This window comes from Lolium perenne, chromosome 7 (assembly GCF_019359855.2).
Source record: "Lolium perenne isolate Kyuss_39 chromosome 7, Kyuss_2.0, whole genome shotgun sequence".
NCBI lineage: Eukaryota > Viridiplantae > Streptophyta > Magnoliopsida > Poales > Poaceae > Lolium > Lolium perenne.
The window spans coordinates 61,605,635-61,633,542 of NC_067250.2; the positions used below are offsets into that span (position 1 = coordinate 61,605,635).

At 42.1% G+C, this 27,908-nt stretch overlaps 3 protein-coding genes across 4 annotated transcripts; 1 reads left to right on the forward strand and 2 right to left on the reverse strand.

The window, feature by feature from the left end:
* Positions 1-16,135: 16,135 nt before the first annotated feature.
* LOC127317324 (glutamate receptor 3.4) lies at positions 16,136-21,619 on the forward strand. 2 transcript variants are annotated; one of them, XM_051347872.1, is made up of 6 exons: positions 16,136-16,507; positions 18,496-19,841; positions 19,915-20,192; positions 20,335-20,366; positions 20,469-20,875; positions 20,958-21,619. In XM_051347872.1, exons 1-6 carry the CDS (start codon positions 16,258-16,260, stop codon positions 21,459-21,461), a joined length of 2,817 nt encoding a protein of 938 aa, XP_051203832.1. In that variant the 5' UTR covers positions 16,136-16,257; the 3' UTR covers positions 21,462-21,619. The 2 variants fall into 2 exon arrangements, with proteins under 2 accessions (XP_051203832.1, XP_051203833.1); XM_051347873.2 differs by lacking the exon at positions 20,958-21,619 and having other exon boundaries at positions 20,474-20,677.
* A 422-nt stretch (positions 21,620-22,041) lies between these two features.
* LOC127317323 (protein CURVATURE THYLAKOID 1A, chloroplastic) lies at positions 22,042-23,137 on the reverse strand. The gene is made up of 5 exons (XM_051347871.2): positions 22,913-23,137; positions 22,741-22,832; positions 22,535-22,642; positions 22,365-22,436; positions 22,042-22,277 (listed from the first exon to the last, which is right to left on the reverse strand). Exons 1-5 carry the CDS (start codon positions 23,037-23,039, stop codon positions 22,212-22,214), a joined length of 465 nt encoding a protein of 154 aa, XP_051203831.1. The 5' UTR covers positions 23,040-23,137; the 3' UTR covers positions 22,042-22,211.
* Positions 23,138-23,570: 433 nt separating this feature from the next.
* Positions 23,571-27,646, reverse strand: LOC127317322 (carbon catabolite repressor protein 4 homolog 3). Its single transcript, XM_051347870.2, has 13 exons — positions 27,349-27,646; positions 26,767-26,930; positions 26,626-26,691; positions 26,500-26,552; positions 26,326-26,407; positions 25,660-25,740; positions 25,345-25,437; positions 25,060-25,092; positions 24,880-24,959; positions 24,695-24,791; positions 24,532-24,617; positions 24,377-24,461; positions 23,571-24,178 (listed from the first exon to the last, which is right to left on the reverse strand). Exons 1-13 carry the CDS (start codon positions 27,584-27,586, stop codon positions 23,984-23,986), a joined length of 1,353 nt encoding a protein of 450 aa, XP_051203830.1. The 5' UTR covers positions 27,587-27,646; the 3' UTR covers positions 23,571-23,983.
* Positions 27,647-27,908: the final 262 nt, after the last annotated feature.

A 27,908-nucleotide genomic window follows, 5' to 3' on the forward strand; every position in this document is an offset into this window, starting at 1 on the left:
TACTTGGGAATACATCTTTAAGGTTTGCCTACATGATGAATTAGAGTTCGTTATCTTGCCAGAGAGTAATTTGGAATAGCATAGTGAAGTGCTTATTTATATTCCATTATGATTGCAATGTTGAGAGTGTCCACTAGTGAAAGTATGATCCCTAGGCCTTGTTTCCGAATAAGTTACACCATAGAGAATTGCCTCCCACGCCAGCAAGCTATTTTCTGGCACCGTTTATTTACTGTTCTGCTACATGTTCGTTTACTGCATCTTTACTTCCTGCAATATTACCACCATCTATACCACCTGTATTTTACTATCTCTTCGCCGAACTAGTGCACCTATACATCTGACAAGTGTATTAGGTGTGTTGGGGACACAAGAGACTTCTTGTATCGTGATTGCAGGGTTGCTTGAGAGGGATATCTTTGACCTCTTCCTCCCTGAGTTCGATAAACCTTGGGTGATCCACTTAAGGGAAAACTTGCTGCTGTTCTACAAACCTCTGCTCTTGGAGGCCCAACACTGTCTACAGGAATAGAAGCGTGCGTAGACATCAGGCATCTACATCGCCATGCCCGCCTCCGAAGTGATGCGTGAGTAGTTCATCCCTGGACTATGGGTCCATAGCAGTAGCTAGATGGTTGTCTTCTCCAATTTGTGCTTCATGTATAGATCTTGTGAGCTGCTCTACATGATCAAGATCATCCTTATGTAATCCTAATGTTGTGTTTGCTGGGATCTGATGAATATTGTATACTATGTTGAGGTTGATTATATATTCTTATCATCTGTCATTTGTGATCTTGCATGCTCTCCGTTGCTAGTAGATACTTTGGTCAAGTAGATCCTTGTGACTCCAAGAGGGGGTTGATGACCCACAAGTATAGGGGATCGCAACAGTCTTCGCGGGAAGTAAAACCCAATTTATTGATTCGACACAAGGGGAGACAAAGAATACTTGAAAGCCTTAACAGCGGAGTTGTCAATTCAGCTGCACCTGGAAATAGACTTGCTCGCAAGAGTTTATCAGTAGTAACAGTTTTATAACAGTAGCAGTAGTGAAATAACAACAGCAGTATAACAAAGATAGCAGTAGTGATTATAGTAAACAGCAGGATTAAAATAATGTAGGCACAGGGATGGATGAACGGGCGTTGCATGGATGAGAGAAACTCATGTAACAATCAAAGCAGGGCATTTGCAGATAATAATAAAACGGTATCCAAGTACTAATCAATCAATAGGCATGTGTTCCATATTTAGTCGTACGTGCTCGCAATGAGAAACTTGCACAACGTCTTTTGTCCTACCAGCCGGTGGCAGCCGGGCCTCCAGGGAATCTACTGGAAATTAAGGTACTCCTTTTAATAGAGCACCGGAGCAAAGCATTAACACTCCGTGAACACATGTGATCCTCATATCACCGCCTTCCCCTCCGGTTGTCCCAATTTCTGTCACTTTGGGGCCTCGGGTTCCGGACAACGATACGTGTATACAACTTGTAGGTAAGATCATAAAGCAATGAATATCATCATGAATTCATAACATGTTCAGATTTGAGATCATGGCACTCGGGCCCTAGTGACAAGCATTAAGCATAACAAGTTGCAACAATATCATAAAAGTACCAATTACGGATACTAGGCACTATGCCCTAACAATCTTATGCTATTACATGACCAATCTCATCCAATCCCTACCATCCCCTTCAGCCTACAGCGGAGGAATTACTCACACATGGATGGGGGAAACATGGCTGGTCGATGGAGAGGCGTCGGTGGTGATGATGACGATGATCTCCTCCAATTCCCCGTCCCGGTGGAGTGCCAGAACGGAGTTTCTGGTCCCGAGACGGAGTTTCGCGACGGTGGCGGCGTACTGGATGATTTCTGGCGACTTCGACTTCTCGTCTCGCGTTTTTAGATTGAAACCCTTAAGTAGTCCAGAGGGGGCATCAGAGGCTGGCCGAGGGGGCCACACAGTAGGGCGGCGCGCCCCCCCTCCAGGCCGCGTCGGCCTAGTGTGTGGGGGCCCTGGGCCTCCCCCAGGCCTGCCCTTCTGGCTCCGTGAATCTTCTGGAAAAATAAGCCCTTCGACATAAATTCCGGGGATTTTCCTGAAAGTTGAATTTCTGCACAAAAATGAGACACCAGGGCAATTCTGCTGAAAACAGCGTTAGTACGTGTTAGTTGTATCCAAAATACACAAATTATAGGCAAAACAATAGCAAAAGTGTTCGGGAAAGTAGATACGTTTTGGACGTATCAACTCCCCCCAAGCTTAGCTTATTGCTTGTCCTCAAGCAATTCAGTTAACAACTGAGTGCGATAAAAGAACTTTCACGAACACATTTGTTCATATGATGTAAATATTCTCAGGATATGGCAAGTACTTAAGCAATTCATAATAAGATACATGCAAATAAAATCATCTAATAGCTATGTCAATCATGGAAAAGGTACCAACAAATTAACGATAAGCATCATGAATCATGTCTATCAGCAGGATTGCAATGTTCATAAAGGGATATGATAAAGTGGTATCTCGCTTGCCCGTATTTGTACAGCAAAACATAAATGCTCGGGCACCTTCGAAGTTCATGGAAAGACTGGAAGTAGAGATTATCAAAGATAAAAGCATCAAAGTTATACCACAGTTAATCACATTTTGGGACAAGCATATTATACTAAGAATGACAGTTGTGCTCTCAAGAAAGTGCTCAAAGAAAGGATGGTGACTCAATATAAAAGTAAAAGATTGACCCTTCGCAGAGGGAAGCAGGGATTAACATGTGCTAGAGCTTTTCATTTGTAAAACAGGTGTAAAATTATTTTGAGAGGTGTTTGTTGTTGTCAACGAATGATAGTGGGTACTCTAACTACCTCGTCAACCAGACTTTCAAGAGCGGCTCCCATGAAGGACGTTATCTCTACCAGCAAGGTAAATCATCCCTCTTCTCTTTTGTTTACACACGTACTTTAGTTTTATTATGGATGACACTCCCCCCAACCTTTGCTTACACAAGCCATGGCTAACCGAATCCTCGGGTGCCTTCCATCAATCACATACCATGGAGGAGTGTCTATTTGCAATTTAAGTTGCTTACTGATAAATCAGGGCAAAATATGTGAAGAGAATTATTAATGAAAGTTGATTAATTGGGGCTGGGAACCCCGTTGCCAGCTCTTTTTGCAAAATTATTGGATAAGCAGATGTGCCACTAGTCCATTATGAAAGTCTGTCAGGAGTAAATGACAAGATTGAAAAATAAACACCACATACTTCCTCATGAGCTATAAAACATCAACACAAATTAGAAGTATTTTGAAGGTTTAAAGATAGCACATGAGAATTTACTTGGAATGGTTTGAAATGCCATGCATAGGTATTTATGGTGGACACTCTGGAATAACTTGGTTTTCAGGGGTTTGGAAGCACGAGCAGTGTTCCTGCTCAGTACAAGTGAAGGCTAGCAATAGACTGGGAAGCGACAATCAAGAGAGCAGTAACTGTCATAATCATGCTTGCGACAAAAATAAATTAACGGAGGCATAAAAGTGATACAAGAACTCTGAGGTAAAGTAAATCATCGAGGCTTAATTGACTTTTGTTCAGTCATATGCATGCGTGAGCATGTGCCAAGTTGATTCAAGTGAATTATTCAGAGGAGGATACCACAATGTCATATCTATCTATGAATAAAGCAATGCAAGCAAATATTTATGACATGCTACTCATATTAATAAATTGGAGCTAATCATGAGAGATCATGAACTAGTAGACTCTCTTAAATGACATATACCTCACATGAACCAACTGAGCATACTCACATGGATGAGTATATGTACAAAAATGAAAACAAATAGAGTTCATACCAGCCTCTCACCACAGTCGGATTGTCATAGATCGTCATTATTGCCTTTTCACTTGTATAGCTTGAATAATATGAAATGAGAGCCAAGCTCCAACCACCGAAGACCACTGAACTCCATAATGAACTTTACAAAACCAAAGAAGAACATCAAATATTTTTGGTGTTTTCGAATTGGAAACAAGAACAAAAGGAAACAAGAACAAAAGGAAACAAGCAAACAAAGTAAAATCTTTTTGGATTTTCTTATAGCAAACCAACGATAGCAAATAAAGCAAAATGAAAGCAAGAAACCAAAATAAACAAATGGTAAAGAGAAACAACAGAAATATTTTTGGTACTTTTGTGTTTTAGGAAAGAAACAAAGCAAAAACAAGAAAATGAAAACTAAAAGAGTCACATAAACACAAATTAGCAGAAATTCGTCAAACTTGACAGCAGTACAGTAATCGATTTTTAAGAAATTCTTCCGATGCTCAGCTCGAAAAGTGTTCAACTAATGAAAGTTAGATAATAACCTGGGGAACATGCACAAAAATTGGCTTCGCAAAATAACGTTCTGGTTGTTTTTGAGAATTTTTTTTGTTATCAGTCCAGAATCTGTTTTCAATCAGCACTTCCCCAAATATCATCTCCCTCTTATTAGAAAACCACTTTAAGAAGCCAAACAAGTATGTACAAGTATCCAGCAACTATAATATGCAAAGAATGAGTGATGCCGGTATACCTCCCCCCAAGCTTAGGCTTTTGGCCTAAGTGGAGATCAACCCCAGCGAGGGTCAGGATTCCACGCCGGTGGATCATACATGGCGTAGTCATAATAAGGTCCCGGTGCAGAAGAAAAGGGTGAAGGCTCCTCATGCCCAACATGTTGATGCGAAGAACTTGCTGCATCGGATGATAAGTCGAGGTGTTCCTTGGCCTCCTCTGTGCCGTCCCCTGCAGGATGGCCATCTCCCTCTATGTATGCATTCAGTTCACCTTCCGTGACTGACCAATCCCTCCTGGAATCAAGGTTAAACAGAACAGGTGCAGGCAATCCTACTAGTTTTTCAGTTTTCTTAGTTGTTCTCCAAGTTTTCTTGTAAAATGTTATCTTGTAAGACAGGTTACTCAAATTAGACAAATCAGAAACAAATTCATGCTTAATCATGGAGACTATGTCAAGTTTCTCTATGGAGAGCTGAATATCAAGATGGTGAGGTTCTACACCATGCATAGCTAATAAACGAGAGGCGATGAGACCTCCACAAATTCTGCCCTTCTCACGGTTAGTAGCAAGTCTATAGGCTATCAAAGCACCCAAATTATAAGTCCTATCACCTTGTAATGCAGCAGCTAGAAAAGCTAAATCCTGGATAGATAACTTACTTGCATTCTTTCTAGCAAGAACGCACTTGGTGATGAAATAAGCAAAATAGCGAATAGCTGGGAGTTGAATACTACTGATTTTACCACCATCCTCTGAGAAGCTTCTTCCATGACAAATCATCTTGTAGAGACTCAAGAGCTCCTGCGGCAGTCCCCTTATCTTCTCGCATGATCCCCATTGTGGTACTCTAATTGCTGCACAAAAGTAACCAAATGGCAAGTTGAATATTTTATTATAAATTTTGTATCGAACCATGGGGTTAGATTGAGACCAATTGAATTCAAAATCCTGAACCACAGACATGGTCAGTTTTGCATATTGGTATGGTTCACCAACAACAAAACTTTCCAACCCTGCATTGGAAATCAGTTTTTGAACATCTCGCAGGATTCCTGCACTCCTCATAAAGTCAACACACGGGTAGTAAGAGGGGTATACTCCCTCTTCGCGGTTAACGCTCATAACTTGTTGCACCTCCAATTCTTATTGGTTTAGTTGATGACTATTCCACTCCATTTTCTAAATTTTTTCAACAAACAATATAAAATTTGATTTGGTGTCATACAATTGAGGGAAACTACTATAGGAACTTACTAGAGTACTAAACATGCATCAAAACTAATTCTTACAACTTAGAACAAGCATGCAAGCTCACTAAACATGTTACCTACAACAGCAAAATATTCAAGATATACTCAACCAAACAAAATTCTACTTGGATAATCGGAGGAGTCACATACCGGAGAGCAAATGTGCCAAATTTCAGACAGAAATCTGGGCTGAGCAAAGAGATCGAGAAATCTTGAGCTCTTGAGCAGAAATGCGAGTGAGAGAAAGCTGGTGCGAGTTTTTTTGGGAGAGAGAATGAGATGGGAGAAAGAGATGAAGTGGTGGGGCAAGGAGGGCCCCACACAACAAGGTGGCGCGCCCCCCTTGCTGGCCGCGCCGGCTGGTGGGGTGCCCCCTGGGGTGCCCCACTGGTCATCCCAGGTGCTCCCAGGTGCCTCTTCGAAAAATAAGACCAACGGTATAATTTTTGTGAATTTTTGAAAACTTTGAAAAATGCACATTCTGGGTATTAAATTTATTATTACTGGGCAGAAAAAGATTTTTGAAATCTCTAATTAACTAAAGAACTTTGCAAAACAAAAGCGCTACAGCAAGTAAAACAAGTGGAGGAAGAAAGAAATGTTGTTTAGCTCTTCTATGCATATAAAATGTACTTGTTAACAAGGTTGATCAAGTCTTGCCACCAAATAAATTTTACATAACATAAGAAGAATTAAACCTCAAATCAATCATGTTACCTTGTATTGTATTGATACGGATCCAATCACAAGAGTTTGATATTCTTCTTTAGGCTCATATATTGGACAATCAATATCTCCCACTTTGATAGATCTCACATTAGAAATTGTATTAACTCCACATAATTTATCAATCCTCTTGGGAAAATAAATAGTATGTTCCTTGTCATCAACATTGAAAGTGACTTTTCCTTTATTGCAATCAATAACAGCCCCTGCGGTGTTAAGAAAAGGTCTCCCAAGAATAATAGACATATTATCATCTTCAGGCATTTCCAACATAACAAAATCAGTTAATATTAAGCAATTATTAGTAACTTGAACAGGAACATCCTCACATATACCAACATGAATAGCAGTAGATTTATCAGCCATTTGCAAAGATATATCAGTTGGTATCAACTTATTTAAATAAAGTCTCTTATAAAGAGAAAAAGGCATAACACTAACACCCGCTCCCAAATCACATAGAGCAGTTCTAACATAATTATTCTTAATAGAACAAGGAATAGTCGGTATACCTGGGTCGCCAAGCTTCTTTGGAACTTTGCCATTGAAAGAGTAGTTAGCAAGCATAGTGGAAATCTCCTCATTAGGAATTTTCTTTTGTTAGAGACAATATCTTTCATATACTTTGAATAAGGAGGCAATTTAATAGCATCAGTCAAAGGGATTTGCAGGAATAAAGGTTTCATCCAATCACAAAATTTATTATAGTGTTCTTCTTCCTTTGATTTTAGTTTCTTAGCAGGAAAAGGCATTTGCTTTTGAACCCAATGTTCCCTTTCATTACCATGTTTCTTAGCAATAAAATCTTCTTTGGTATACTTTTTATTTTTAGCATGCTTTTCAGGTTCTTCTTCAACCTCTTCTTTACCAGAAGCATCATTCTTATCGTTATCTTTATCATGTTCATTACCACTTTCAGTTTCAGCATCAAAAATAGAAATACTATTAGGATCATTAACAGGCTCAGAGGATTCTACAACAGTTTTATGTTTCTTTTTCTTTTTCTTAGATGGAGCACTAGTTTCAGTTTGTTGAGAATCTTGTTCAACTCTTTTGGGATGCCCTTCAGGATATAGAGGATCCTGGGTAGAAACACCGCCTCTAGTTGTTACTTCATAAGCATGTTTTTCTTTAGAATTGTTTTTTAACAAGTCATTTTGCACTTTAGTGAGTTGATCAATTTGAGTTTGAACCATATGAAAATGTTTAACAAGCATCTTAACATCATTGGAGGTTCTCTCCACAATACCATGCAATTCACTAATAGCTCAAGAATTTTCCATTAAATGATTCTCTACTCTCATATTAAAATTATTTTGCTTAACAATATAATTATCAAACTCATCTAAGCATTGAGCAGGAGGTTTTGAATACGGAATATCTTCCCTAGTAAAGCGTTCAAGAGAGTGTACCTCAATCATGGATGAAGGGGGAGTTATCTTGCATAAATCTTCTATGGGAGGTAGATTCTTCACATCTTCGGATTTAATACCCTTCTCTTTAAGACATTTCTTGGCTTCCCTCATATCTTCATCATTTAATTTAATCATACCCCTCTTCTTCAATATTGGTGTCGGGGTTGGTTCAGGTGTAGACCAATCATCATGATTCCGGCCTATTCTAGCCAATAATTCTTCAGCGTCATCTGGAGTTCTTTTCCTGAAAACACAACCAGCACAACTATCCAGGTATGCCCTAGACTCAATGGTTAGTCCACTATAAAATATATCAAGTAAATCATGCTTTTCCAAATCATGTCCAGGCCGAGCTCTGATAAGAGAGCAAAATCTCGCCCAAGCCTCAGGCAATTTCTCTCCATCTTCCTGGTCAAAATTATAAATTCTCTGCAAAGCAATATGTTGAGCACTAGTAGGAAAGTATTTCCGAAAGAAAACATCAAGCAAATCTTTTGGACTATCAATAGAATCAGGAGGCAAACTATTATACCAAGTTTTAGCATCATCCTTTAATGAGAAGGGGAAAATTTTAGCAACGAAATAAGTACGCAACTTGACATCATCAGAAAACAAGCTACTCAGAGTAGATAGCTCAATCATGTGTTCTACAGCACTTTCTTTTTCAGTACCACAAAAAGGTGTTTTCTCAACAATAGATATATGAGATAGATCAAGAGAAAAATCATAATCCTTATCCTTAATATTTATAGGAGATGTGGCAAATTTAGGATCAGGAGACAGTTTATATCTAACAGTATGTTGTGCAAGAAACTTTTTAATTTTACTTGCATCAGTAGTAGCATTGCATTTATCAATGAAATCATCATCAAGTTCTACATAATCTTCATCAGGATCATCACTAGAGTATTCAACAGACTCAGGTGAATTAACAGGTGTAGCAGCATTTTCATTAGGAGTTTCAGTATTTTCAATTTGTCTAGACCTAGCAATTGTAACATCTAGAAAAGATCCTAATGAACCATCATTATCAAGCACAGCAGAAGCATCATCAAAATTATAAGAGGAATTTTCAGATTCAGCAGAAGTACCAACATTTGAAGCTTGTGGTGGTGAAACAAGTTTACTTATCACAGATGGTGAATCAAGAGCAGCAGAGGTACTCAGAGTTGTACCTTTTCTTGTAGTGGATGGTAATATGGCGACTTTAGTATCGCGAGGTTTACCCATGATGGAGAATTTGCAGCGAACAATATCAATCCAAGTGAACTTGCAAATAAAGCTATGCTCCCCGGCAACGGCGCCAGAAAATAGTCTTGATGACCCACAAGTATAGGGGATCGCAACAGTCTTCGCGGAAAGTAAAACCCAATTTATTGATTCGACACAAGGGGAGACAAAGAATACTTGAAAGCCTTAACAGCGGAGTTGTCAATTCAGCTGCACCTGGAAACAGACTTGCTCGCAAGAGTTTATCAGTAGTAACAGTTTTATAACAGTAGCAGTAGTGAAATAACAGCAGCAGTGTAACAAAGACAGCAGTAGTGATTATAGTAAACAGTAGGATTAAAATACGGTAGGCATAGGGATGGATGAACGGGCGTTGCATGGATGAGAGAAACTCATGTAACAATCAAAGCAGAGCATTTGCAGATAATAATAAAACGGTATCCAAGTACTAATCAATCAATAGGCATGTGTTCCATATTTAGTCGTACGTGCTCGCAATGAGAAACTTGCACAACGTCTTTTGTCCTACCAGCCGGTGGCAGCCGGGCCTCTAGGGAATCTACTGGAAATTAAGGTACTCCTTTTAATAGAGCACCGGAGCAAAGCATTAACACTCCGTGAACACATGTGATCCTCATATCACCGCCTTCCCCTCCAGTTGTCCCAATTTCTGTCACTTTGGGGCCTCGGGTTCCGGACAACGATACGTGTATACAACTTGCAGGTAAGATCATAAAGCAATGAATATCATCATGAATTGATAACATGTTCAGATCTGAGATCATGGCACTCGGGCCCTAGTGACAAGCATTAAGCATAACAAGTTGCAACAATATCATAAAAGTACCAATTACGGATACTTGGCACTATGCCCTAACAATCTTATGCTATTACATGACCAATCTCATCCAATCCCTACCATCCCCTTCAGCCTACAGCGGGGGAATTACTCACACATGGATGGGGGAAACATGGCTGGTCGATGGAGAGGCGTCGGTGGTGATGATGACGATGATCTCCTCCAATTCCCCGTCCTGGCGGAGTGCCAGAACGGAGTTTCTGGTCCCGAGACGGAGTTTCGCGACGGTGGCGGCGTACTGGATGGTTTCTGGCGACTTCGACTTCTCGTCTCGCGTTTTTAGATCGAAACCCTTAAGTAGTCCAGAGGGGGGCATCAGAGGTTGGCCGAGGGGGCCACACAGTAGGGCGGCGTGCCCCCCCTCCAGGCCGCGCCGGCCTAGTGTGTGGGGGCCCTGGGCCTCCCCCAGGCCTGCCCTTCTCGCTTCGTGAATCTTCTGGAAAAATAAGCCCTTCGACATAAATTCCGGGGATTTTCCTGAAAGTTGAATTTCTGCACAAAAACGAGACACCAGGGCAATTCTGCTGAAAACAGCGTTAGTCCGTGTTAGTTGTATCCAAAATACACAAATTAGAGGCAAAACAATAGCAAAAGTGTTCGGGAAAGTAGATACGTTTTGGACGTATCAGGGGTATTTATGCTCGATAGTAGGTGCATGCCTCTAGTAATCTGCGAGAGTGACAGTAACTTCTAAGATTGTAGATGTGCTGTTGCTACTAGGGAGAAAACAACAATGTTTTATCCGAGGGTAATTTTATGTTTACTTTACACACATTGTTTAATGCGATAATTTGTTGCTTGCAACTTAATACTGAAAGGGGTTCGGAGGATAACCGGAAGGTAGATTATTAGTCATAGACGTAGTTGGATTACGGTCTATGTATTATGTTGTAATGCCCAATCAAATCTCATAGTAATCATCTTGTCATGTATGGTCGATATTCTGTCAATTGAACAGCTGTAATTTGTTCACCCAGCATGCTATTTATCTTTATGGAGAGACACCTCTAATGAACTGTGGACCCTGGTCCGTTTTCTTTACACTGATAAATTCAACCACTTCCATCTTGTTCTGTTTACTTACTGCAACTCATGTTCTCTTTAATTACTGCAAACATCTCTTTCTACTCGATACGTCTAATCCTTTGTGTTCAGCAAAACGTTGAGATTGACAACCTCACTGCAAGTTGGGGCAAAGTACTTTTGTTGTGTTGTGTGCAGGTTCCACGTTGTTCCTGACGCCGGTAGTGCGCCCTGCCACTAGTCAGCTAGCAACACCTTCAGAAGTCACGCCTTTCTCCTACTGGTCGATTAAACCTTGGTTTCGTACTGAGGGAAAACTTGTTGATGTGCTCATCACACCTTCCTCTTGGGGTTTCCCAACCGCTTTCACAACAAACCGCCACCAAGATTGTCTGGCGCCATCACCGGAGCACCATCAGAGCATCAAAAATAATAGGTACGTTTGCAATATCACACGCCAATCACGACATATTTATCTTCCAATTTGGGAGTTTTCATGCGCTCAACCACGGTGAAATTCGGTGTGCTTGCCTTGTTGGGCCCCGGGAATGCTCATCGACCAGCCAAAATATTTTTACAGATGACTACAGGTTTTTCCGTCCAAAAAATCGGCTAGGTAACCGGGGGTTTTGTAGTGAAGTCATGTTAAGAAAATTGGTAAATATATGGAGGATAGTGACTCCATCGATTCAGGAGTTAAAAGAAGGCTTCTTCTGAATCAAGAGGAAGAGGAGAAAAAACTTAGATAATAATAAACATGGCTTACTTGCAACCATGATCTTGGATGGGTTTGCAAAACCAGAGGTTATTTACAATTACAATGATAGAATTATTAGAACAAAGTGTTCTAAGAAGTATGGACCTAAATCCCCTTCGCATGTATCCGCAGGCTCCCGAGAGGAGTCTGTTCGGTCACAATGAAAAGACTAGTGTGGAATTGTCGCGTGTTGGGTAGTACCACAACCGTCCTAGCGCTTCTGGATATCTTGAGGCATCATAACCCCGAGGTGATTTTTTATCGGAGATTCACCTTGACAGTTATCGGATGATTGTTTGAGAAGAAGAGTGAAGACGGATTTCAAAATTGTGAAACCTAGTGATGGCCAAATAGGAGATATTCTGATGATGTGAAAATATGAGGCAAAAATGTCCTGGATTTTCCCCATCCAAACTATATTGATGTACATGTGGAGGATGATGCGAATAACATGTGGAGATTTATAGGGATGTACAGAGAGTTCAAATGTAAGGACAAACACAAAACATGGGATAGAAGCTTCACATGAAAAGGAAAGAGGGAGAGTCAGACCACAACATTTTATGCTAGTATTCCATGATGCAACCGATGGGTGTGGTTTGGAGGATCTATGTTATGTTGGAGATCTATTCACGTGGCTCATAGGATAAATTCAGGAGGGGCTGGATATAGAACATGGAAACTCGGAGTGGATATGAAACCATCCAAATGCTGCAGTTATTAATCTTGAGTATAACCACTCAGATCATAAGCCTCTTCTGTTGGATTAAGAGTGCTATGCAGCACCTCCGGTAGTGGGTATAAAATCTATGAATTTTGAGGCCAATTGATTCAAAGAGGATAACTTCGGATAAGTAGTTCAGGAAAACTATAACACTGCAGCATTAGATCATGGTGTAATCAACGTGTCTGATCGTCTTAAGGCCATGCATGGTGGAACCCATGCATGGGGCCAACAAGTTCTTAAGAAGCCCAAGAAGAGACTCAGGAAAGCCCAGCTGGATCTTGAGTTGCTGATGAGAGGCCCAATGCCGCCGGAAGCTGAAGAAGAGAGGAATGATTTAGCTAAGCTGTTTGATATACTCCTTAAGTGGGAAGAGATTGAATGGAGTCAACGACCCTAAGCTAATTGGCTCCAAAATGGTGAAAAAATATGGCTTACTTACAAAGCTTTGCCTCGGCTCGCAGGAAGAAATATTTCATTAAAATCCGGAGGGTCTTGATGGTAACGTTGTGGAGGGTTCTGAAAACTTAAATCCAATTGCAGAGGATTATTTTGTTAACATGTTTTCTTCTATAGTTAATATGACTGGACCACTATTTCTAGAAAAAAGTTATTCTTAAGGTTTCACATGAGATGAATGAAAGGTTAATTGTGCCATTCTATGTGGAGCATGTTAAAAGAGTTGTCTTTAGCATTGTGGACTTGAAGGATCCCGAGACAGATGGGCTACATGCTTTATTCTATAAAAAAATCTGGCACTTAGTGGGTGATGATATTACGGAAGTGGTTTTCAAGGCAATAAATGATAAGGTGATCCCTGCGGACCGTAATGAAAAAAATGTCGTCTCGATCCCATAAGTTGATGTGCTGGAGGAGGTTTCAGAATTTAGACCTATATCTCTTTGTAATGTTGTCTATAAGATTATTTCTAAGATGCTTGCAATTAGATTAAAGGCTATTCTTCCCAAGATAATTTTCCTACTTAGAGTGCTTATGTTTCCGGTAGGCTCGTAATTGTTAATGTGTGGTAGCCTATGATTGTATATCCATAAGAGGAAGAATAAAAAGAAAGGAAAGATTGAACTATGTGCAGTAAAGTTAGATATGCATAAATCCTATGCAAGAGTTGTATGAAATTGTGTTTGTGATATAATGACCTGACTTGGTTTCCACACCCAGTGGGCGGAGCTAGTGATGTCTTGTGTTAATTCAGAAACGCAGACACAGAGCTTCGCTCCAACGAGAGGTATTCAACAGGGAGATCCTCTTTCTCCCTACCTGATCTTCTTATGTGCATAGGGTCTTTCAAGTTGTTTGTTATATACAGAGGAGGTTGGTGGCATTGAAGGGGCAAAAGTGTGCATGAATGCACCATAAGTTTCACATATTTTATTTGCTGTTGATTCCTTAATCCTCTTGAAAGCAGATTCAACAAATATAGCCTCATTGCGACAAGTTCTTGATGATTATTGTGCAAAGTGAGAACAACTTGTAATTGTGGCGAAATCAATCATTTATTTTAGTCCAAATACTCATGTTGATGGGAAGGTGAATATTCGTAATATTCTGGACATAAATACTGAATTTCTTTCTTTCAAATATTTGGGTCTCCTAGCAATTGTGGGTGCGGATAGAAGTGATTGTTTTTTTAAAGAGTAATACAGAGAATTAAAGGATGGAAAGAGAAATCATTATCCATAGGTGGTAAAATTCTACTGAAAGTTTTTGCTCATGCTATACCTATTTATGCAATGTCAGTGTTTTTTCGATAAAGGAACATAGCCCCAGCCTCTGCATCCAAAGGATGCACACAACTCTTTGCTTTATTAAATTATTCGCAATGCCTTACAAGGGGAATACAAAGATCAACTTGAAGCCTCCTTCCTAGCGAGAACTCGCTATACCTACGATGAAGTGGGTGACCATGAACAAGGCCATACTCCCTGACGATACACCAACGCACATCATCCAAAAAGCAAAACCCTGAGGGTGTGCCATTGCACACGTCGCAGAGTTCGCAACCGCCATCTATCTCGAACCCATCTCCAAGTGAGATCAACGCATTGACCGTGCCAGGCCTGCCGTCGATGTCACCATAACACCAGACGGCTCCACCATCCTGCACGCGTCCAGCAGTCCTCGACCGTCTTCGATACCCCGCAGCTCCACGCCGCTGAGAATCATTGACGACAACATGGTAGATGAACACCACTCCACCACAAACCACCTCCATCCAGCCGCTGCTCCAAAAACGATGCCCCAAGAGGTAGAACGACGCAGGAAGCACCGTCATCATCCGATCCTGGCTGGATCTAGGGTTTCCCCCGGAGTAGCACAAGTGAGTACCCGCGGACTGCGACAATGATGCCTTCAAGAAGGAAGCGACGCTTAATGCCGCCATCGCCCGCCAAACGTGACACGGTTTTCACCGACAGCCGCGAGTCCCCAACTCGGCGAGAGCAAACGTAGAGGCCAGCAAAGATGATGCCTTCACAAGGGAACGACGCCAATATCCGCCGCCATCATCCGCCAAGAACGAAGTCAAGGCGCGGTGTTCACCGGTGGCCCCTTCGCCGCTAGCTCGTCGTCGACTAGATCTTCATCGTCGGGGTAGAGGGATCTCGTGATCCGCCACCCCAGCAACCAGCCGACCTCCTCAGGCGAAGAAGAAGGCCGCCTCCACCGTCGAACCCAAGGCTGCTGCCTCGGGCGGCCTCGTACCACGGGAGAAGCCCAAGATCATCACCCCGCACCGGCGAGAGGCGGAGGGGATGGCGCAGTCCGTCCCACCACCAACCACCACCGGCGTGCCACCGACGGGAGGAGGGGAGGCCGCAACACAGATCAGCTCTGGCCACCGTCGGCCCTCCATCCACGTCCGGCCGCCGCCGCCCAGCCATCCACACGGGAGGCGGGAGGGCCGCCGCCGCAGCGTCGAGGGAAGCTCCTGGCCGCCGTCCCCAGCGCGTCACGAGGGAAGTCCGCCGCCGCCACGCCCCGCGGTCTTTTCCCGGCGGCATCGCCAGCGGCGGCGGCGGGCGTCTAGGGTTTGGGTGCGGGTTTGGGGATTCGCGTCACCACAATGTCAGTGTTTCTTTTACCAAAGAAAGTATGCCAAAAAAAATCACTCATGTTATTTCTCAGTTTTGGTGGGGGTGATGATAAAGGAAAGAAGATGTATTGGTTTTCTTGGTGGAAATTATGCTTTCCAAAAAAAAAGTATAGGATTTAGATACTTACACTCTTTCAATCTTGCAATGCTAGTCAAACAGGTTTGGAGAATTATAGCTGAACCCAGCTCCCCTTGTGCCCAAGTTCCTAGAGCAAAATATTATGTGTTGGGAGATATCTTGAAAGCTGGACCAAAAAAAAAAGCTTATATTTTGGAATGGGGGCAATATTTGATATCAATAAAGCTAGCTATGATGGCATTTTTTTTTAAAGAATGTGAAGTTGTTTTTTGTACGTGTCTGCCTCTCCCCTGCCTCTCACTCATGTTTCCCTTTCAGTTTCTGCACTACATAGTCCACATACACGCAGCGGCAGCGCAGAGCAGTGCAGGGCACCACACAACAGGCCTCCCCGCACGACTAGTTACTACTCACGCCGCCGTTGAGCTTTCTTTCTCCCAGCGCCAGGGAGGAGGAGAGGGCACAGCTCTGCATTGGCGTCGAAAGCCTGAGCTTGGAGGGGACAATGGGCGCCGACCTGCTGCTGTTTCTGTTCCTGACGCTCGCTGCCGCCGCCGCGGCAGCGGGGCAGCGGCCGAGCACGGTGACCGTTGGCGCGCTCTTCACGTATGAGTCAACCATTGGCCGCGCGGCACGGCTCGCCATCGAGCTTGCCGTCGACGACGTCAACGCGGACAACGTCGTGCTCGCCGGGACCAAACTGAATTTGATCAGCCACGACACCAATTGCAGCAGTTTTCTTGGAACCATCGAAGGTCAGCTGGCTCTTTACTTCTTCTCCCTGAGTTTTGTTACACTATTACTTGATTTTTCTTTCAGTTCATTGTCATCTCCATGTTGCAAGTACTTAAAATAGTGATTTCCGCATGAGTACGTGAATTTTTATTGGAGCTCGTCTTTGATAACTTCAGTTCCTGGCTAGTTTATTCCAATAACTCTGTACAAAGCGAGGCTGTGAATCTGTAACGGAGATAGTAGTTGCAAACGACAAAGAAATTATATTCGGAAAATTGGTTTGTCATGGTCAAAGAAAACTAATCTGAATGCTGTTAATTTCCCATTTCTGAAATAATTTATCCTTTTTGCACGTGAACCCACCCACTGCTTCTTTTAGCATTAGCCTCATTTATCTTTATCTTAATTGAGATCTCAGTATAAGCCTGATTTGTAGTGGTGGCGACGAGGACACCACAATCTGTCCAGCATAACTGGTCTCGGTGTGTAAATTATTAATTGCATCTGCAAACCCTATATAAAAACAAGAGTATTGCAACTTGTTATAGAATAACAGGACTTGCACCTCGGAGTTGATTAGTACCTGCTTTCATTGGTGTTGGCCTTCTGGCACACATATGTGAAGAAACATGATCCTTCATTTCTTTATTTTTAGATATCAATCTTCATTTAATCATACTTTATTTAGTCTACTGCTGTTGTTGTTGTTTCTGTTAAGATTCACTTAGATTAGGTACCATAACTTTAGGGGAACTAATAGTTGACCAGCAAAGAAATAATTCAACTACAGTGTAATATTAGTGCATTGAATTCTTAGTCTGAAATCTGATTTTGGTATGATTCCTTGATAGGATATGTCTTATTGCATTTTCTCTGAGGGAACGATCCATTTCTTGTACATTTACCTTTTGTTTATGATAATGATTGCCTGGCTCGTGTTCCATGAGATGCCATCAATACTACCTTGATTGGAAATGGAGAAACCAACTGCGCTTAAAGAAACCGATCCTGTAAACTTCTATGAGGATGGTGTCTCCTTTCTTATGAACTGTGCTAACCTGATTATTCTGGAAACAAACATTTATTAGATTGTAGTAGACTCATTTTGCATTGGGGTTTGTGATGTTAGGAAATCCATAGTGAAGGCATCATAGATACTATCATGTAATTTATGCATACAAAAAGTTGATGTGCCCCTGCAGTTAATGATGAGAGAGATCATAGTGGTATCACATATAGATACCGTGTCATATCATGAGAACTAGAAAAACTAATACCAAGTAGATCTTGTACACAATGTTGTATTGAGATTTTTCAAATCAAAAAATATATGATACTAGGACAGGATAATATTCATGATACTATTATTCGATATTACCCATGGGCATCATATAGTAGTATCATGCCTATTATACTACTAGATGATACAGTCTCTATAATGCATGGTATCATGTAGTGGTATCATAGTTTCACCAAATTTATTTATTTGTATAACATCTATGCAAAATAATATGCATGATCTATTTGATATCATTTTTTCTAGATCTACTCGCTATGATACAATATCTATTTATGATACCACCATGATCTTTTTAATCATGACTTGCAGTGACACATCTGATTTTTACATGCATGGGTGTATTATATTAGTTATAGTAGGGGTAACATAGGTAGTAACATGCAGGAGCCTCCAATCAGTACATACTACCTCCATCCTAAAGCTTAAGGCTTTTTTAAGTGTAAAGTTTGACCAAATTTTTAGAACAATCTATCAACAAATATAATATTTTGTAGATACCATATAAAAATATATTTCATTATCTATTCATGATATTGATTTTATATTTTGCATGTTAATATTTTTTGGTAAAATCTTAGTCAAACTTGACATAGTTTGAAATTTTTAAAATAATATAAGCCTTAAGCTTTAGGATGAAGGTAGTATAAGACACATCCTAATTGCTTTGAATAGTCTATGAACTCATTCGTAAACATTACATTTTTGCAGCATTGGAACTAATGGAGAAAAAAGTGATTGCTGTCATTGGCCCACAATCATCTGGAATAAGCCATGTCATCTCGCATGTTGTTAATGAGCTGCATGTTCCACTTCTATCATTCGCAGCAACTGATTCAACCCTATCCGCATCGGAATATCCTTACTTTTTAAGGGGTACCATTAGTGACTACTTCCAAATGCACGCTGTAGCTAGCATTGTTGATTACTACCAATGGAAACAGGTAACTGCTATATTTGTTGATGATGATTATGGACGAAGTGGGGTCTCGGTCCTCGGAGATGCACTTGCAGCAAAGCGGGCAAGAATTTCATATAAAGCTACCATTCCTCCAAATTCAGACGCAGACGTGATCACTGATATACTCTTTAGAGCAAACATGATGGAATCAAGGGTGTTTGCTGTGCATGTCAATCCTGATACAGGGATGAGACTATTTTCTATTGCTAAGAAGCTCCAGATGATGACTAGTGGCTATGTGTGGATAGTAACCGATTGGCTAGCTGCTGTCCTGGACTCCTCAAGGTCTAGAGATCTTAATGACATGAGTCATATCCAAGGGATAATATTTCTTCGTCACCATACTCCTGAGTCTGATGCCAAGACAAAGTTCATATCTAAATGGAATAATGTGGCTCGTAATAGGAGTATTGATTCTGCCTTGAATTCGTATGGTTTTTATGCATATGACTCAGTATGGATTGTTGCCCGTGCTATCGATCGATTTCTAAATAGCGGCCAGCAGATTAATTTCTCTACAGATCCAAAGTTGGACGATTCAAATGGAAGCACTTTGCGTCTATCAACTCTTAAGATATTTGATGGTGGTGAGCAGTTGCTACAGCAACTTCTGCTCACAAACATTACAGGCCTAACAGGTCAGGTTCGGTTTGACTCAGATCGCAACTTGGTACAACCAGCTTATGATATCCTTAACGTTGGTGGTTCCGGGTCCCGTTTGATTGGATATTGGAGTAATTACTCTGGCCTTTCTGTTATTTATCCTGAAATTTTGTATCGGAAGCCACCAAATACGTCAACAAGTACCCAGCGGCTGTACAGTGTGGTGTGGCCAGGTGACACTACTACTAAGCCTAGGGGGTGGGTTTTTCCAAACAATGGCCAGCCCCTCCGAGTTGGTGTTCCAAATAAACCAAGTTTTAAGGAGTTGGTGTCAGGTGGCACTGGCCATGATAATGTGAGCGGTTACAACATTGATATATTCAACGCAGCAATTAAACTGCTTCCGTACCCAGTTTCTTGTGAATTCATATCAATTGGGGATGGCATAAGTAATCCTAACTATGACAACATTATTAGTAGGGTATCCACCAATGTATGTCCTCATTCTTTCCTCTGCTTGTTTGTTCATTTTGCTTTCAACTATCTGAATCTTTCTTTTTCTTTAGCACCTTGATGCAGCTGTAGGTGACTTCTCCATTGTGAGAAACAGGACGAAGATTGCAGAGTTCACACAACCTTATATCGAGGCGGGACTCGTGGTAGTAGCGCCAATCAGACGAGAAACTTCAAGTGCCTGGGCTTTCCTTAAACCTTTCACAGTAGAGATGTGGTGTGTAACAGGTGCTCTTTTTCTTTTTGTGGGAGTAGTTGTTTGGATTCTCGAACATCGAACTAATGTAGAGTTTCGAGGCTCACCACAACAACAAGTCGGAACAATATTTTGGTACGTTTCTTTTGCTACTCCAAGGATGTGTTTTATCATAGGTTACCACATCTGGCTTGAATTTTTTTTGTGAGACTGTATATTGGCTATTTCCCTAAATGATTATCTAGAAGCTAACTGATTCTTTATGCTTCTCTTTCAGGTTCAGTTTCTCAACAATGTTCTTTGCACACAGTAAGTTCCCTAGATGCATCACATGATATTATGTTTAAATCTTCCAGTCCGCGGTGCTTTCCTATCTGAATGAAAATATCTTATTGCAAAAACTCACCTCGGGACAGGACACAGTAACAGCTCTTGGGCGTTTTGTGCTAATCATATGGTTGTTCGTCGTGCTGATCATCAATTCAAGTTACACTGCTAGCCTGACATCAATCCTCACAGTCCAGCAACTTGTAACTGGAATAACTGGGATTGACAATTTGATTGCAAGCGGTTTACCTATCGGATACCAGACTGGAAAATTCACCAGAAACTACCTGATCCAGGAGCTGAACGTTCCTGAATCTCGATTGGTACCATTGAGCACGGTACAGGAGTATGCTGATGCCCTTAATCGTGGACCAAAGAATGGAGGCGTTGCTGCAATTGTTGATGAGATGCCATACGTTAAGATCTTCCTTTCATCCCACTGCAACTTCAGAATAGTCGGCCAGGAGTTCACCAAGGAGGGATGGGGATTTGTATGTTTCTCACCCGTTTTGAATTCACTTTTTTGGACGTCCTATAATGGAGACAGCTAAACATTCTCATTTAATTTTACAGGCATTCCAGAGGGATTCTCCCCTTGCTACAGACTTATCGACCGCCATCCTTGAACTTTCAGAGAGTGGCCAGCTTCTGAGAATTCACGACAAGTGGTTCACAGATCCGAGTTGCAGCTCCGAGGACAGTGGGTTGGGAGCAGTCCGGCTGAGCCTCGGAAGCTTCTGGGGCCTCTTCATGGTGTGCGCTCTGATATGTGTCTTCGCTGTCATGATCTTCTTCGCGAGAGTGTGCTGGCAGTACAGCAAGTACTCCAGCTCTGGAGCCGTTGAGCCAGTCGACGCTGCTGCTGTCACTGCTGTTATTGTTGGTGAAATACAGCCGACGAAGCCAAAGCCCACGCGCCTTGCAAGCGTCAAAGAACTGATGCAGTTTGTCGACAAGAAGGAGGAGGAGATCAAGAAAATCATGGAACGGAGATCGAGCATAAAGGATACTAGGGCCGCTGGATCTGCGGACTCTTCAGCGAAGAAGGTTCTCGCAGATTTTAAGTCTTTCAGATGACAAAGCCACATGTTTTTCTTACACAGCCAAGACAACATCTGAAGTACATAATTTGTAGCAGCGGTGTACTTGTATATCCATTTTCTTGTTTACCTGGTCATTGGAATTCTGTCTTTGTATGTGTGCAGCAACTTTTTTCCTAATTATTAATTATTCTGACGATCATTTTCTTAGCTGTCATGTACGCCTTGACAGCACAAAATATCCTTGTAATTGCTTTTCCGAAGTGAGTACATAGATGGCTTCATTTTTCTTCTACTTTGCCTATGCCATAGATATACATAACAGTTACTACATATGTTCCTAAATAGAAGAAGTTCTAGCAGTTCAAAGGACATCTTATATTCAAGAAAAGAGCGAACACTGAATTATGAATTTTGCCATAATTGACATTTCTCAATCACCGCAATATGTATCTGTTTCCATTTTTTTCTGAATCTTACCTGCAACAACGCCATACAGTCGGCGCGGCGAAGCCCGAATATCTGCCTAGTATGAATGTAAAGTTGATCAGATGGATCACAGCTTTTCACATGAACACGTTTACATAGCAACCAATATACAAGACATTCAAAACCAATTGATCTTCGCACACACGATACCAAAGCTTTTCTTGCATACAGATATATATGTAACACACGTACAAAAGCAGTGGGCAAGTACTCTAAGCAAGTAGGTGTGTTCTTCCATTACATGGCCGGATACACCGAAACAACCACCCAAAACGTTCCAGAGAACTCGACAGGTTTATTACTCTGTTCCAGCGATCTTCTTCTTCAAGGACTCGATGTCGGTGGCCAGCTCTTTCCTGCTTTCCTGCAATCACCAAGAAAGTGCATGTAAGAAATATCAGTCCAATTGGCGAGCTGAAGTCAGAGGTACAGAGGCTGCTTGCATTGTTACCTTGAAGAGGAGGTAGCGGTAGACGAACCAGCCGGTGTAGCCGAGCCCGACGAGCTCCAGGAGCTTGGGGAGCTACGCAGATCGAACACAAACACAGAGCGGGAAGTTTAGGGTAGGATTCATTATTAGTTGCGCAGAATCGTAAAACAGTTTCGACGGCGGGCAAGTACCAGCGGCACGGAGTTGATTGCGCCGACGACGACGGTGGTGAGCCAGAGCGCGACGACGGCGCCGCCGCTGTAGAGGAGGAAGGTGGGCTTGTCCTCAATCGCCTCCCACTGTTGTCGCCACACAGGAGAAGAGAAGAGAACTGGTGAGAACGCGCACAATTGACACATTGTACAGTGACGCATATATATAGGTAGTCGGCACGAACCTTGCCCTTGAGGTCCTCGATGATCTCGTCGCCGCTCGCCGACGTGTCGTCGGAGGCGGCCTTCACGCGGAGCAGCGACGGCCTCGGCGCATCTGCAAGCTCGGCGAAGCAATCAGATACGTACTAGAAAGTTGGACGAACAAGCAGCTCTCTATATATGGTGTTCAGTCACCTTGGAGGCGGAGCGGCTGGAGGTTGCGCCGGGGCAGGAGTGCGGAGGAGGTGAAGCGGGTGGCTCCGGTGGTGGCCGGGAGCCGTGCTCCGCCGAGGAGCGCCACGGAGTACGCCGTGGCAGCCATTGCCTTATCGCTAGAGCTGTGTTCTGAACCCTTCTCGGCCTCTCGCTCTGCTCTCCGCTGTGCTAGCTACGTGACGGAAAGAACGCTGGAACGGTTGTTGTGTAGGCCGAGCTGGGGTGGCTCTCGTGGTCGTGTCGCTCGTGCGTGTTTCGGAGCGGCGACGTGGCAGGATGCCAGGCTCTGATTGGCCACCTCCCTATCTTCAAATCCACATATTGCCTCCCATACCAGGCATTTGTTTGGTTGGTGCTGAGCATGCAGGGTCGATCTGTGCTCTCTTACTCGGCTTCTTATGTAAATTCTGCTACTGCGGCATTCCTAGTGTATTCTAGTAGGATATGCTGCTGTAAATTTTGCTATTGCAGCGTTCCTAGTTTATTACAGGATGTAATATTTGCTTCAAGGCCATATAGTCAGCACCATTCTTCCGCACAATGTTTGGTAGTCTACAAGCAGTTCCTCAAGAAATCAAGTGTCAAATAAAATGAGAGCAAAGACTGTGTCCGCATGCACAGAATGCACGCTAAAACATAAAACATAAGAATACCGTGTCAACGTATTCTAGTTGACACACAAGACGAGAATAATTATTCTTTGTTTTTCATTTCTTGTCTTGGATCGACATGTTTGTATACCTCACAATCTAACATCTGACACAGATCACCAGCTCCACACCTAATTGCTCCGTATCAGCAGCCTGGCACAGCATGGCTAGACTCTGCTGCATGCATGAATCACAACACCGCCTGCTCGAGCAAAACCCCGCTTGCTTGGGCAGAACACCTTCTACGGCATGCAAGGATGTGGTTGGCTGGATAATTTCTCATTCTGAATCATGACTGGTATGGTCATCGCGGCGCAGTTCCTGACGGCCTGCGCACCCTGTTCTCAGTCATCATTCATCTCAAATCTTTCTACCAACTCAATAACTAACTCGCGTCAACCTAGTCGTCGCTATCTGAGAAATATATGTGTTTTGATGTGGTGGCTTTTTGTGCAGAATCATAATCTTGCTCTGATTCATCATCTTGCTCCGATTCATCTTCTTCCTCGGATTCATCTTCTTGCTCAGAATCATCTTGGGTCCGTTCCGTGAAGACGAATTCAGCAACAATGGGCAGGTGATCACTGCCCATTTCCTGACAGATTTTCAGCATGGCATCAAATGTTAGCAGTTAAATATGAATAGTGTGTCCGATCCATTTCAAAAAATATATAAACAGGAAAATTGCATCAAAAACTCAAACAATGACATCACCAAAGTTTAAGACATATAGTCCTCTTTTCACATAAATATTTTTTCTAATTAGTATGATGCATATGTAAAGAGGAAATACCCTGGTCGGAAGACCCCTCGTTCTCCTCAAAGCACTCAATGGTAGTGTGTCCAAAACTCTGGAGCATTCAAGCCCACGAGTATACCTTCAAAAAAGAAACTCAGCCACAACTTATACGCATACAATAAGATACAGGCTCGTATTGAGAAGCATACCACAAATAATCAACAGTGCCAAGAAACTTCTTGTGAAATGAAGTTGCTAGAGGTTCACCATGATCACCTCTATTGCTTGAATTCCCCTAAAATAATCAACATTTTGCTTCAGATATATGTCAAGTAGTCAAAGAGTGCTTCCATTTTCACTACAAAATACTACCTTTAATATGGCATAAGAACTAGAGAGCTTCAATGGATGTCTAGCGACCATGACATTTGAGTATCCTGTCGCATTTCTCACTTCTGCGGCACTCCATCTGTACTTGAGTAAAGGAAGGTAGTAACAAGTCTTAAAACAAAGAGATGTGCTAGGTAACCTAAGATTTCAGATGAACGACTTTTGACCTAGAAAGCTCGTAGAAACCAAATTCAGAGTTATCAAGTCCTCCAGACAACTGCCTTCTATCATGCAAAGAAATGTCCAGCTGGTGACACAAAAAGTAACACATTGTAGTCAATTCTATAATAACCATAGTTCACTATCACTTTGGGGGTATCTAAAAAATATCTAATGCATTCTTTCACCTTCATTGTCGACAAGAACTTGTAGAGGGCACTCTGGTCCAAGGGAAAAATAAGAAAAAGTCGAACCAATGAAAGAAAAATGTCAGCACTAAATCACGGGATACCACATTCCTTAAAAAGATTTTAAAACTCATTAACAAGTTAATCTGCAGCCAATCTAAGGCACTATCACTAATGAGCAGTCATGTTTACATCTCGTTTCCACGAAGCAAACACTTTCTGGAAGTAATTATCTTCATCTGAGAAATTTAAGGTGAGATATGCATGGGAGAAATTAAAACATACATCAGGTGTGCAGTTAAAATCCCCAGCAAGCACAATAGGAATTCCATCCCATTTTTCAGCAAGAGCATTTGCCTTCTCCAGTAGCATGCGAATCTGGAGGAAGGAGAATTATGAGTGGACACTTATAACCGGGTAAAGTTGGAAGGGGTAAAAGAAACATCTGCCAAATTTGAAGTAGTAGACAGTCATTTCAAACTTTGCACTAGGTTCATATCAGGTAATGAGGATTATGCAGAACATCTTGTCATGACTAAAGAATTATAAATGATGAGATACGCAGGAAACAAATGATGTTGACTTTAGCTGAACATATACCTGACCCAGTTTTATATCTCCACGCTTTGGACTAAACAAAACATGGATATTCCCGAGCACAAACTTTTGGCTTCCGCTAAGCTGAAAAGGAAACAGGTAAGGAAAAAACAAAATTAATAAAGCCATTCTACCAACATCCAAGACATTGACCACTTGACTGTAGATCGATAGACTGAATAAGAAGAAAAGATTATACAAATGATGTAACAGGGAAACAGTTTCGGAAATACAAGATTCAGCATAACATGTAGTTCGGCACCTCTTATATTTATACTATGTAAAACAACTCATGAGGCAATGCTGAATCTGTAATAATACATGGTACATGTTGCTAGATAAGACATGCTGCTAGACAGAGCTATTTAACTCATTGCGAAAAGATGAAATCGATATCGTATATAAGGAAGTTCCATCAAGGGTTGGACAGAAAAGCATTAAACAAAAAAAGAATCAAACAATGAAAAAGGTGTCCACACTCCCTTCCTTCTCTATTTCCTGCTACTTCTGCCCATCCTTCGGATCTCAGAACCATAACAAATAGGGCAAGCATTACTAGAAGAAGAACCCTGGCAATTATCTGCTAAGTCTAACCAGGATGAATGTGAAATTACTCCTTACTTAGTTAATGGACTGAACTAAGTGGTTCTTTGATGTAAATCCAGGTACCTCGAAAACTAATATTTGAGCAACATTATTCCACAGATTGAATTCACTAAATTCAATACTATCTTCCTCAAGCAGACGTAACCTACATTTCAAAAGAAAGAAAAAGATGAAAATACACTCCGTACAAATGAGTTGGAAATAACAAGGGAGGAGAAGGTGGAACATTAGCCTTACCGTCCTGATTTCCAAAAAGTAGCACATCCATCTTCTGCATCCCAAGTGCGCCGCTAAAGATGGCAAGAGACTTGCCTAAGGACTGAAACACGGTACTTTTTAAAGAGAAGTGTTATAGAGCTATACCTTGAAGCTACATTTATACCCTCTTTTCTGCATGTCTTCAGCGATTCCCCGGAGTTTATCCACCTCCTGTTGGCCAAATCCCAAAGTGTTATAGAGTACAGTGAAAAGATGGCATCACAAATATGCAGGTTGAGTTCTTGCCTGGAGACACACTAAATCAGAGTCCCACTGCCCAATTTCACGGAGAATAAGCCTTCTCCTTGAATCCCACCTCATTGCGTCCCATGGGACGTGCAAGTAAAGTTCCGGATGATTCCCCGCATGGGTATCCGCCAAGATGTTGTATGACATGATAGTGCATGCATCTGCCAAAAGAAAGCATGAGTACAAAAACTAAACGTGCCAGAATACCATCCATCTATGTAACACAATTCCATACAATCCAGTACAACTTTGTAACAAGAAATATAATTCCAGATCAGAAACCTAAACTGATGGAACTTGGTAACAGAAGGAAACAATATCACATCTTTTTGGACAAATTGCAATAGTTGGTTACGTCAACAAAAAAAAAATTCCAATAGTTGGGTAGAATTACTTTACTTTCACTAAATTCTATTTTAGCAAACTAGTTCCACTAACTAACTGGGTTACCTAGTTTATTGCTTTCCAGGCTAACAACACTAACAAGAAGTAATGCAAATCTGACAATGTTTACTCAACCTATACATGAACAAGGTAACCAACTATTCTCCTGAACAAACTATGTGGCTAGCAGGATACCTCCGCCCGAGGTCGAGGCCTCGTCCGCAACGATCCACTGCCTGGGGGGCACCCGGGTCTGTGGCGCGCGGCCATGCCAGGCGGGGTTCTGCCAGCGGCCGCGGGGCTCGAACGGAGCGACGTAATCGGAGGACGCGCACCACACTGCTGCAGAGGGAGAGCGCCCGCGCTTCCTGGGGCGCGGGACAGCGGGGCGCGCCGGCGGCGAGAGGCGCGCGCGCGAGGTGTTGTAGGCCATTGCGGCGAGGCTGTGGCGGTGGGCCGGCGTGGGGTGGGTCAGGTTGGAGAGAGGGGAACGGGATTAGACGGGTTCGGAACTCATTTTGGGGTTAGTGTATATATATATTCATGGCCACAGGATCTGAATCGGACGGCTCAAATGCGCTGCCAAACTAGGTTGTTTTCTCATAAATTCAGTCCACGAAAATAGTAATTATATTATATATATACATATATATATAATGAGATATATCTTCCTCCCGACTCTCCTCTAAGCCTAGCCACCTCACTTCCTCTGTCTCGGCCAGCAAGCGATGGGTCCTCGCAGCTCCATCGGGAGG